The 13,529-nt window shown below is 35.1% G+C and overlaps 1 protein-coding gene across 4 annotated transcripts in view; it reads right to left on the bottom strand.

The window, feature by feature from the left end:
* IQSEC1 (IQ motif and Sec7 domain ArfGEF 1) overlaps window positions 1–13,529 on the bottom strand; it is a 168,215-nt gene that overhangs the window by 4,416 nt on the left and 150,270 nt on the right. For 3 of the 4 annotated variants that reach the window (XM_063291819.1, XM_063291817.1, XM_063291816.1), the window contains exons 9-13: window positions 13,266–13,391; window positions 12,295–12,394; window positions 9,870–10,031; window positions 9,073–9,249; window positions 1,117–1,166 (exon numbers count right to left, since the gene is read on the bottom strand). In XM_063291819.1, the coding sequence (XP_063147889.1) occupies window positions 1,117–1,166; window positions 9,073–9,249; window positions 9,870–10,031; window positions 12,295–12,394; window positions 13,266–13,391 (615 nt within the window). The remainder of the gene's footprint in view (window positions 1–1,116; window positions 1,167–9,072; window positions 9,250–9,869; window positions 10,032–12,294; window positions 12,395–13,265; window positions 13,392–13,529) is intronic. The other variant, XM_063291818.1, reaches the window with a different exon arrangement.

Genomic DNA, 13,529 nt, shown 5'->3' with positions numbered 1-13,529 from the left:
ATTTTTCTGCCAATTTCTTTTTTCAAGTTGTAAGTGGGCATTACTAAGTATGATCCATTTATAGATACTGGTGGCTTTCTTAAAAAAAAAAAAAAGAACCCTGAAATTATTAAATAATAAAAGGTAATCAGTTACCACAAAATCTTTGATTTTGCTTTACATTCTTCAGCTACTAAAAATATAGGCATGTTATTTATTTTTCTCGTCAAGGACAAAAATATATATAGTTATGCTGAATTAACCTGAAGGTAGTAACACACTATTAGTAGTTAGATTTCATGCTAAAATTTGCAGTAGAATTATAATCAAAATAGCTTGTTTCTCTTTGGCAACATAGAAAAGAAGTGTTTTCTTGCAAATGGACTGCTTCTCTCTTTCAGCAGGCTGACATGCTGCCTAGTATTTCCAACTATTTATCCTACAGCTATCCAACTTTCTTGGTAGTCTCTGGACGCTTTTGTTTTCTTTACAGACAGTTAAATGGTGAGGCTTTGTGTGCTATATGTGGGCTGTACTCTATTCAGTTTAAACACACATACACACGTACATACATACACAAATCTGCAGGCTGAATTCAAAGACATGAACAATATATAAATGGTTTGAAGATGAATGAAATCTCATGAAAACCACATTGAATTCACTTATCTTATTTGTTTTCTTTTCCCATGCCCTATCTATGCAATTCCATGATGTCATGACTGCATACATTTCACAATTTAACTAGAAAGTAAGCAATGTGAATGACTAAGCATGGATTCAATACTTTGCGTTAAATAACAAACAGCACAGTAAGTGTACTGTGTAACAAAGAATCATTGGGCCTTTACACAGGGACCAGAGTGATAGTGGCAAAAGGGCACATTGTGTTCATTTAGTCATGCTTGCAGGAACAGAAGGGGATAACAGCAGCTGAAATAAAAAATGATGCATGATCTAAACAGACCAGAAGTAGTGTTGGTTTTTTTAAAGGCTAAAACTATAAAGCCTTGGCATGCATTTTATTTGAGGCAGGCAGGTTGTATGTTAGAAGAAAAAAAGAGCAAAATATGTGTATAAAATAAAGGTTTGAAATGCACATCACATCCAGCTAGACATCAGTAACTTCCTACTTACTTCCATATTGCTGTCTAGCGATCCTGCACTGCTGCGACGCCCACGCTTGCCTGCCCAGGACATGCAATACCATAGATTAGAGACCAAGACAAGACCTGGGGAATCAATAGCCACTTTCCCTAATGCATTGTAGGACTTTTTCTGGCAGCCTGAAGATTAATTCTGCATGTTGGGATAGCCCAGGAATTGTTATTTTAGAAGAACACAGTTAAAATCAAACCCTATGCACGCTGGCTCAAAAGCAATTTCTCTTTTTTTCAGTGGGCCTTATACTCAAGTAAGAATGTAATTTACACTGTGTGGAAGTTGATGGGGAAATTTCTATTTCTTTTAATGAGGCTGAATCCCAACTTAGTGTAGACTCACTGGAAGCAATGGTACCTAATTTAATCATCAATAATTTTATGTTCCATGGATTTCAGTGATACCTGCTCTAAATATGACCAAGTCTGAACACAGCTCATGATTTATAATGGAAGAATTAGAAGTTAAAGCCACTAGTTTCATTATAAATTTGTCTTAAATGTATTTTTGTGGATATTCATATTTGGGCATCTGAATGTATATTTATAATTATATATATGAACAATAATCTCTGTATATGTACAGTAAGTATGTGTGTGTGTTATCCTGTAAAATGTTTATATAAAATGGCCATACTGGTTAGGATTTTTAAGTTTTTAAAATAATGGTTATGCATTTCTCAAAATCTATTTAAACTTTTCTAGTCATACTCAAGGTCTTCAAGGATGGTGAATGCATTTTGACTCACTAAAAATTTGCTACCATTAAATGCTAATTATTTGAAATATGATAATAGATTTCATATAATCATGATAAAGAAAACTAAACTTAATTTTATATACAAAATTTAATTAATCCAATGTTATGTCCAGACTTATTTGTTCACTGTGCAGCACTTATACATTTATATGGCTTTACAGTGTATTTTAAAGGAGTTTGTTCATCTTTCATAAAGGGTGCTCAGATTAGATACTTCATGTTGCTCACATACTCAAAAAGTTTGTTGGGTGCCCATTCCTGGCATAAAGGAACCCACTTGCACTTGGAAAAACACAGATGCCAGGACCTCTATATGAAGTGTAACATTATGACATAATAACTTATTCAACTTGTATGCCATCCGACTCTCAATGAGCCTGGGTGGCTCTAAATCTAAATCAAAAGGAGGTAGATTTTAAAAGGGAATAATACCAAGTTAACTGTTAGATTTGGGAATGTGCTGGCTGTGGAAACAGTAAAACAAAAGCCAAAAATACTGTTCAGTAACATTTCTTGTTTTGACCTCAGGAGAAAAGATGCTTTCTGTCTGAAGAAGTCCTGCCTCATTAAATGTGAATCAAAACTTAGAATGAACAGGGTGGGCTAATTAATTAATGACTTTCTGATAGTTCTGATTATTACAATTGTTATGCCTAGCAGCCGAACAATAATGTCAGATGGATATATAATATCTGCTCCTATGTTAAATAGTTAACCAAACACAGAAAGTCTAGCTCAAAGGAACAAGGGGGAAACATTCCACTTCTTACTTTAAAAAGGTCACAGTGGATACCATGATAATGAACATGACGTGTAGTGAGAATATGCTAGTTCAATGATACTGAAGAACAGAAGTTTCAATAAAGTCCAAGATCCTAAGTTCTGAGATGCTATATAATACCCTTTTTTATTTTAAGGTAAAATTAAAACAGAATATTGTATAAATATGGTGAACATAATTTATTGTTAGCCAGTTAAAAATATTAGCTTAAAATAAAAATCTGTCACTCAAGCAATTACTTTCCTCAATAATATGCTATTCTGTATTATTCAGTGTAATGTGTTTTCTTGTTTTTTTACCCAAAGGAAGTATCAGTCTGGTATTCATTATCATAGTTTTACTTACAAATTAGGGTGGTGCAAATCCTTCCAAAGAAGTGCTTCATATCACATGGGAGTATGTACAATGCAACTCTCTTCAAATAATTAAAGCAGATATTTCTTTTCCAGGAAACTGAAGTAATATGTAAACGGAAGAAGCAGGCACGGAGGCTTGGAAGAAGATGCAGCTGCTTTACTGAATCAAGGGGTGGTGCTTTTTAAGCACGATCACATGTTACAATGCATCTCTTTCAAAGGATTTGCACAACCCTGTTACAGATTTGTTTAATCTTTATAAAGTCTAGTAGTCAAAATAACAACAACAACCTGGGATAGGCAGATGTTGTTTAATAATACTGTGACAATACCTTTTAATATTATTAAACAACAACATCTGCCTATCCCAGGTCCTTGGGAAAGACTCGATCCAAATATCTGGCTGTGTGACCAACCATTATGATGATGATGATGATGATGGTGATGATGATGATGATGATAATAATAATGCTTTAGTTTATTTAAAATATTTGTAAAGTTAGATTTCTTTCAAACTGGCATTGCTCTCCTTGGAAAATCGCAATACCAGAATTATGGTCACATGTTCTCATGGACCTAGTTGGAGCTAGGTCATACATTCTGAATGAATTCACATGTCGATCCTAAAACAGTTTTACTGAATGCATTTTCATATAAAGCTGTTTAGGATAAAAAACTCAGTCCAAACTAATACTTCTAAAGAAGTTCAGGGATGTTTTAATGTGGCATGTTCCAGCTTCTATTAATGATATAGTTTTTATATGAAAACCAATGTGGTAAACAATATAAAGGAATGATAAAAGGACAATGTTTATTTGTTACGATGATGGAAAATTTGATTAGCCTCACAGAGATCACACACATATTAAAAATTAATACTTGTGATACCCTATATAAGTCGTGCAAAGATTTTTCAACTCTTACTGATCTAACCATGAGATTCAACTGGAAATGTAGGATAAAATGCTGCAAAATAGAAGCTTCAAGATTTTTAATCACTTTATTCTACTGTCCAACCTCACTTCCAATTGTTCTTCATCATTCTGTGCCACTAGCCATACTCACTCCTCCCTGAGACATTTGGGGGTGGGGTTTGCAATTTTTAGGAAGATATCTGTAAAAACTGTTCTCAGTCCCAGTTCCATCAACTCCTTGATTTATTCCTTAATTTTAAAGCAATTTCTGCTGTTGAAGACATTTTAAAATAGCTTCTTAGTATCAATCAGAAAATGCCTGATGCAGAAGGAACCTTGCTATCCTTTTAATATTTATCTCCCATAATCCTCCTTTTCCAGTTTCCCCAGAATTCTGGGAGTTGAAGTCCACACATTTTGCCAAGGTTGGCAAACACTAATCTATGGTATTCCCCTTCTTTAGCCAGTTTTCATTAGCGTTTTTTGTTTTAATTCAAAGGACCTCAAGAGATTCCCTCCCTAATGTTTTCTTTGCTATAGATTTTTTGGGTAATTCAGCAAACTATAGGGTTACCTCAAGTTTGCCCTCTTGTGCATGGATAGTGATGTTCCAGCCCCACAAAAGCAAGCAAGAAAAATGGAATCAGAAAGGAGAGAGAAGATGCCTGTAACCTAAAAGTGTATTTATGGTATTGGGGATATTGCTTATTACTATGATAGGCAAAAAGCCTATACAATGATGGAAAACAAAAAGGAATTCTGATTATTCGAGGTAGAAGCCTCAGCGACAGTTAATATGACTGGCAAAGAACAAATAAAAAGTTAAACATACTATGCAATAGAAAGCAGAAGATCAGATGATTTTGTATGACATATCTCAACAGTTTCATAAAGGGTACTGTTACTATGAAGTTCAACTCCTGAGTGAAGCAGTTTATTTCTAATTTATATTTTAAAAATCTTACATTTTCATTGTTACAAGCAATCCCAAAGCTCTTTATATAAGCTCAGTCTATGGAAAATGCAGTTGAAAAAGCCATCTTGAGATTTGAATAAAGAAGAGGAGATTTCAGAATGAATTAATATATTTCCACACATATTCAATATTTTTAAGTTTTAGGTTTTCCTCTGCATAAAGTTTATTTCATACACATTTTGGGGAGTTGTTCTAAATGAAAGAAAAAAAGAAAGGAAGGAAGGAAGGAAGGAAGGAAGGAAGGAAGGAAGGAAGGAAGGAAGGAAGGAAGGAAGGAAGGAAGGAAGATGAAGCTAAGCATAATTTTACTAGCAATTTAGCAACTACCTGTGAGTCAAAGAATTTTCATGACATACATCCTGTACAGACTGAGTACTATTACAATACATCTATATTGCTGTTTTTTCCAGAAATGCAGAAACTGGTAACTTTGGGTCTTTAAACTGAAGAGCTTCAAAAAGACACTAGATGGTAATTTGTCAAATATGCTGCAGTAGTTCCTGCATTTAACCTTAAGATTTGATGAATCTTGTGTGTGTGTGTGTGTGTGTATCTACCTATCTTGTAGCAGAATCATTGTCCCAAAACTGATATTTTGGCACAATTAGCTACCTTCTGTGATCCAGTGTTTCTAATTTTTTTTCCAGATTTAAAAAAGATACTTAAACTGGATACTATAGGAAAATTAATACCGATGACTCTAGCTCATGTCAATATTAGTAACCACTTGCTCCAAAATTACATAACATGCTATCAAGGAATATGACAACTGAAAAGATGCACTTTGTATAGATCATATAGTTCTTCTTGTTCTGTTGCTGAAAAAGAGGCCTTTCCTAGATAAACAAATCAAAATAATTTTATCAAAAAGAACAAGCAATCATAAAATGCTATATTATTGGTTTTTATATACCTACTTTCATACATTATAGTGGTGTTCAAGGGACATATTTACTGGAGAACACTCAGAAAATCTAACTTAAGTGCTCAGAATAACACTGGGTTTAAAGACACCAGGACACCCTACATCAATAAAAGTTCTACATGCTTGAGAAGTTAAAATACAATATAGCTACGTACTACCTTAAGTTTGTACCGCATGCTATTATAAAAATAAACATTAAATTTTATTATTATAAAATAAACATTAAATAGCGGCAGTGCCCACGGTTTGACTTGGAAAATCAAACTCCAGCTCTGGCAGCCTTGTGCCTTCACAGCTCTCCTCCCCTTGGAGTGAGCGGGAGAGCTGCTGCTGTTGCTTCTGAGCTTCCTGGCTGCTGCTAGCAGCCACATCTCCTACAACAGGAGAAGGATGTGGTGGCAACCTCTCTCTGAGGCTCAGAACTTGCAATGGTATGTGGGAATGATCTTGGGAGACAGGAGGAACAGCCTCAGCCCAGACAATGGTCTGATAAACAAAATTTGAGTCTGAAGGAGGAGGGGTGGCAAAAAGTACCTCAGAAGGGACTCTCACTAGTTTTCAGGAGAGTAAAAGTGAGGGACAGGAGGGGTACTTTCAGACTTGCAAGATGCTATTAATGTAACCTTACAATCAAGATAAAGCTAGTACTCCCAGGTGTGCTTCTTGTTTGGACTACCTCGCAAGGCTGACACTCCTCTAACTCAGTGGCTGAGTGGACAATCAGAGCCTCCAGCTTTTGACCCCATGTGGCCTGGCTCACCCTCCAGAAGCCTTCCTCACCTGACCTGACCAGGTAACTTCTCCTAGGTGGACCCAAGGAGAAGAAATTGTGGTATCTGCCTGCCTTGTGTTCACAATCCCTTCCTACCCCTCCTCATAGAAAGCCTTCAAGCTTTCTTGGAGGGGAAAGTTGTAAACAAGGTGCTGGGGAGAAGCAAGCAAACAAGCCCATGCCAGTGTTGGAGGTGGGGTGGGGTAAGCAGATTGAAGGTATGTGGGCTGCAGAAAATGAATAGGGAGCCACATGTGGCCTGCAGGGTTAGGGTTAGGGTCTGAGGCTCCTATCCTAACCAATCGTTGTGGCGAGAGCCAGCTCAAACATAACGTTTGGGAATAATTTTTGACAAGTTTTCTCTAAGATCTATACATAAAAAGACCTTTATTCAAGATGTTATCCGCACCTTCTCCACTAAGGTTTCAGGAATGAAACTGATTCATCTAGAGACTGGTTCATGGGATCATCTTTGAGCTGTTAATCATTACCAATATTCATCACAATTTATTTCATTATTTTAGCTCTCCCTGATTCAAAATAACAATGAAATTTCCTGTTGGAAAACTTTTTATGCTTGAACTCATAATTGTAACTACAAAAGCCATTTTATTATAACAGAAAAGGCCCTGATTCTTTTTCTTGATAACAGCTAAAATAATTAACACTCTCAACTTGACTCCATGTGTATTTTTCAATTAACTGCACAAGTCCAAACATAAAGTTTCCATAATTTTAAGTTGATAAAATATTAAAGTTTAGCAAACGTTAATATGTTCATCACTCAAGCCCTTTATCCTGACATCTATGTTTGGCTTTGGAGAACAACTGTCAGTATTGCCTGTGCCAACAGATGGCATGTGCTGTTGGCATATTAAGTATTTTGTGATCAGTAAAAAATTATCTTGTTTAGCGTAAAGAATCTGGATAAAACTATCTACATGATAATGTCCGAAATAAGAAAATTTTAAGCTCCTATTAGGATGAAATGTATTAATTCAGAATCCTCTCAGGTAATCAGTACAACAGTGAAACTCCTGTTTCTAAAATGAATGTTGCCATTCTCAAGTGAAAAGCAAAAGCAAAAAGTGAAACCATTCTTACATGAAACTACATAACAATTACTGAGATTTTATCCGAAGTATACATTTTAAGGCAACCCTTAAAAGATTTAGTAAATCCGTTTCTGTGAATCTAATAAATTTAAAGGTAACTGAATTGCCCTCTAAGTTGTTTAAAGTGAATAAAAAAACTATGAAACAAAATATAACCTGTAAAGATAAAAAACACAAATGCATATAGTCTGATGAGCAAATAGATGTGCGCATGTAATGATTCATACTGCATACTTAAGATGTATAGATAGAATATTGGTTGTATCTCTTTCATACATTAAATCCAGAACTAGTACTAGTAAAACGAACATATAATCTTTAAAAGAGAGCTGCATCTTAATTTATATAGTAATAAAAACAAGAAATAGGAAAAATATTGATTAAATTTTATAATCACTTATTTACTACTGGTATATTTAATTCAGAATGATGTGCATGATGTTAACATGCAGAGCAAACTATTAGCAACAGTAGGAATCATTTCTGTGTCTAATATTATGCACGCATGGCTGAAATGTACTGCTTGACATGCAAAATACACCACTGATTTCCAAACATAATAGCAGAGGTATTATCTAATTCTTGCATACATAGATAAATGTATATAATCCAAAATCACATATATAACATCTATCTATCTATCTATCTATCTATCTATCTATCTATCTATCTATCTATCTATCTATCTATCTATCTATCTATCTATCTATCTATGTTAAACTGCTATCACAATCCATTTTAAGCCACAAAGCGGTAGAGCAAAACTGGAGTTACTACTTTGCCATGATGGTTCCCCACCATCATACTGTAAATAGCAGTACAATATATACATAAGCCACATTTTGCAAAACCTAGAATCTGTTTTGTAAGCAATACAATTAAGTAGCATCAATCACACAGGTATGTCTGATTGGTATTTCTCTACAGAATTTAGCAGGGATTCATTCAATTTCATTCATCAGTATTCTACATGGATATAAACAACCACAAAAAGCATAAGCAGCAGCCAGTACACAGTGACTTTGGTGGATTTTTTTTTTCTAATGACATTAATAAACAGAAGAAAACAAAGATAAAAAGCAAAACTAATTTTTCCTAGTAACAAATCTAATATTACTTAATGATTGCATTATAAAATACACATTTCCTCTTAATCCTCTTTAAAAATACGTATAATAAACCACCTACAGCAGTTTAATATTTTCAAACGCAAAGGAAAAATAGAAAAATAATACTACATAATTACCCACACTGATTTCTAGATATTCGTATTCACAAAAGCATGCTTCTCATACCCATAAATTAGTCTAAGAAAGAAGAAATGCTATGCTTACCTGCTTCAGAAAGATCTCTAAGGGAGCTGCTAAGAGCACTCCTTTTAAGCCCTTCCCCAGTGGCGTAACTGTCATCAAGGCAGGCCCGGTTTAACGTCCCATTGCCAGACTCTTTTTTCAGGCTAGAGCACTGAGACATGCTTGGTCGCACTACACCTTTCTGCTTTTCTAATTCAGCTGAAAAAGGGTAAAAGAGAATTCTATCATGAATCAAAACCGTCTGTGTAATTTTAGGATCTTTCATTCCATTGGCTCCTTCAGTTTGTAGCTGAAATGTGTGGAATCTTTTTAGTGTGGTGTTGTAATTAACATGTTGGACTTAGTTTGAGCTACTCAGTGTGTATCTTTGTATGCTTCAAATCTGGGCCAGCTCCTCTTGTCGTTCAGATGAGGCTATGTTGTCTTAGATTCTGGTCCTGTTGATCTTTAAGCCAGGATCTCTCATTTCCTTGACAGTATTGGATAGTTATTAATTAGCAGTTTCTCACAGCAGCTGCGCAACAGAGAAGTCATGCCTTCTGGATCCTACAAAATGACATTGTTTAAAAGATGGAGCCTAAGCATACTAATCCAATGTACCTTTCTGGATAGAGATGCACTATTCTAGGTATGTGTTCTGTAAATATCCAAGCCTTATGCGATGTAGAGCTTTATATAACTGTGTGTATATATTATACTTGGATATGTATGTATGTACATATATATTTCTATTTGAGCTATTTCTATTCTTCACTTGGAAGAAGAGTTTCATAAAGTATACAATTAATTATAAGTACTATATGTACCTTTGTACTTACACTCTATTCTGTGTTTTTCCATTTCTTGTACTTCTGCAACAGACTCCCTCAGATCATCTGTAAATTTCTTTCTGTCCTGGGGATTTGGAGCATTGAAATTTATTAAAACTTTTGTATCTGCTCCTGGAACAGCTGATGTCAGTCGTATGCCATTTGGATAATCTAAGAGGTAGCAAAAAAAAAAAAAAATTGTATTAATTTCATTTCAAGATTTCTCCACATCTCCAGGAAGAAAATATATTTCAGTAAATCAAGGATTTCTATTCCCGTATTAACGCTTTTTAAAAAAATTCTCTTGTAAATAAGACCTTCAGAGATGTTCACAAATTGCACTGTAAATTTCTAACAAATTAAATCACCATTTCTTTTGAGATAAAATGGTGGTCCCCAGCCACTCGGAGGAGCACTGTTACAACAAAAGTAGTGATCGTTTTAATGAAGAAACAGTGGGCTTTCTTTCTTCTGTTCAGGTCCTCATTCTCTCAAGGGTAATCTCTTGGGGGCATCATATCAATTGTGGTTGATGTAGTCATAATCAGGCTTAAGGCTGTCTGCTGACCTACTAAGTCCAAAGAAGACATTTAGAAGACTTGTTTATAGTATTTACTGCATTAGAACTGATAAGAAATTAGACATGATGGATCCATGTTGAACTGAGTAAATTTCACCTGGATTTCCTTCTGTCCATGAAACCAACAAACAAAAATCCATTGAATGACCCAGTCTTAAAGGTAGCAGTTGTGTTTGATCCTGTAGGGAAAGACAACCTGAATTCTTCCTTGACAGAGACTGTTTTGGAGCAATCTTGATGTAGTAGCATTGAGCAAATAAAAATGATCTTTGTATAGTGTTCATACAGTACCCAGGTTTCCAAGAGCTTTCTGTTACATGCCTTGAAGAAGTAAAGATCAATAGTTCTGACACTAGGTATCCAAAATTCAGCTACTGGACAACGTAATTTTAGCACATTTTCCAACGTATGTTAATTCCTCCCATAGTAGTGCTTTCTGTGAAGGTATTTTCAGAATGTTTAGGGAAAAAAACCCAACATCTTAACTTCGAAGGTCTTAAGGGAAATCAGCAGAAGGGTATCCTGCATTTGGAGTATATGCAGAATACACAGGAACTACAAACCATGCTATCCAAAATTAATATATTCCAGACATACTGAAGGCTCACCAGTAAATTATCTAATCCAGAAAGCAAATTTTGCTCTATATAGAAACTCGAAGGCAAGGTAAGATACTTTTGTGTGGGCTGATCAATTGTTAAGTTCTTTGACTCAGGGGAAGACTGTTTCACAGTGCCAAACAATATGTAAGCCCCAGTTAATTGTCACTCATCATTTAGTCCTATTTCTTAGGCAGAAGGAAGACCACTCTCACAATGCCATATATTTCATCAGCCCCAGTTACTAAAATACTGTTTTAGTTCCAGTTAGCTCTGACTTATTATTCATACATATTTCTTGTTCTGAAGTTAACAAATACAGTCTCAAATGTTGCTTCAGCCCTGTATGGTGTACTATGTTTCTATTACTGATTCTGACATTTTGGCAGGTATGCTATCATTTGTAATGTAAGTTGCCCATTAAAAAACAGATCTGATCATTCTATATGCCCCTGAACCATTTCACAATTTGGGAATATGGAGGATTATGGCAGTGGAGTTCCCAGGCTTATGGTCCTGGGGGACCATTGCACAATTTGGGAATAAGGAGGATTATGGCAGTGGAATTCCCCAGGTTTATGGTCCTGGGGGGCTTCAATATGGCTTCCCTGGGAGTGGGATCTGAGGTGGCTCAGGAGTTCATGGCCACCATGACAGCCATGGGCCTACCCCAAGTCATCAGGACCCGACACAGGACAGTGGTCTTAACAAACTCTTAGTTTGTTCACCAATGCTTCTTTGTTAGCATTCATATTCTTATGCTACTGCCGGTAGTTGATCTGCAAGTCAATTCCAGAATTGCTCTGGAGAAAGAAAAGTAATAATACTGAGATATACATTTTAAGCATAGCCTGTATATATTATCTTCCTTCTGTTCAAGAGTCTGTATTGTTTCTAACTGTGGTGTAATTTACCATCTGGAAAAGTTATTATAGAATACTGTATAAATTCCAAATGTTAATTTTGGAAGCCAGAGCAGCCAAGCAGTATCTTAACATAGTGAGATAAAGATGTTGCATTTTTATTTTATATGAATCAATTCACATTTCCATGATTAGCTAAGACCCCATTATAAGAAAAATTCTATTCCTACATATTTTCTCTATTCCTCTTGTTACTTTTACTTTACTGTAGATTCTTCTCATTTCCCATGTTTTACTCATGGCCATCTTGGAATTTAGAAAGATACAATGGAAATATACAATTATTCTTATAAATGAACAATACAATTAAATCTCAAATCTGATAGACTTACACTGATTCTCAAAAAGGAGAACTTGCATTCCATAGAGGGTAAAGGACTGTCGAAAACTATATGTGACTGAATTTTTCTTCTTTTGAAAGATTTTAGTGACCTAAAATATTAACAGACAAGTAAATAAAAATAAAGAACCATATTGTCTAACTAGAATATGAGTATTCTAGTTTTACTTAGTATTATGCAGCTTTACAATCTTAAATGATAGATATCAAATTTTGGTAGTTCACATCGGCAAGCATCTTAAAGATTAATTCTGCCTCAATGCAATACCTATATAAAATCAAGGAAAAGTTGGAAAAGATACCCTTGCTAGAATACAGCCAGTGAGGGAAGCCTTGGGCAATAACAACAGCTAGAATACCACTAAGAATGCATAGGATTGGGCTATTTTTAAACAGCAAAAGGTTCTAAGACCCTATTACCCTTGTACTTCTACCACTGTTTTAAACAATAGTAAATCTTTACTTTTGTCAATAAAAGAATGCAGCATTTGAGAATCCTCTCTTATATCTACCAAGGTATACTATTTTCTCCCAGAAGAAATGAAATATAATTTATTTTTATTTTATTTTATAATTTATTGAAAACTCAATTCTTTGTGGGAGATTAATGCTCTTGCACCATTGATGAGCATACAAACCATGGTGAGTGTGTGAGGAGGACAATATTAGCTGAACATTAATGTGCACACAGCTTTTAATAGATAAAATCTTGACAAGCAATTATTTTATAGGGAAGGATGGAGTCCAGTCCATCAAACAGCCAACTGTGAAGATTTCTGAGTTTTTGTTTTTTTTAAGTAAAGGCTTGATGTGTGCAGCCCTGGACTGCAAGATTACAGATTGGAACTCAGAGATCCAATTTGGTTGTACATTTGTTCCTTATCTGCCAGGGCTACAGGAAGCTTCCTTGCTTAATAATGATTCTCCACTAATATAAACTAATCTAAAATATGTGGCACATACCACAAGGAGATCATTAAATAAAAATATTTCTCGCTGGTGTAATCCAAGCTTCTGAGGTTTATTTGGATCTGGAACTTCGAAGAGTCTACAGTAACAAACAAGTCGCCGATGTGGGAGAGACAGAACCTAGAGATCAGAAACAGAAATGCAACATATTATAACTGATTTCACTGAAATGTATAAGGCCGATCCTTATAAATAATACCTGCAATTTATTTTTCCCTCTCTTTCTTGAACTGAGCCTGTGCAGAAAGCACAAATCAA

The sequence above is a fragment of the Candoia aspera genome, chromosome 2 (genome assembly GCF_035149785.1).
Source record: "Candoia aspera isolate rCanAsp1 chromosome 2, rCanAsp1.hap2, whole genome shotgun sequence".
NCBI classification, from domain to species: domain Eukaryota; kingdom Metazoa; phylum Chordata; class Lepidosauria; order Squamata; family Boidae; genus Candoia; species Candoia aspera.
The sequence above is the reverse complement of the archived record's forward strand: the minus strand, read 5'-3'. Positions and strand labels throughout refer to the sequence as shown.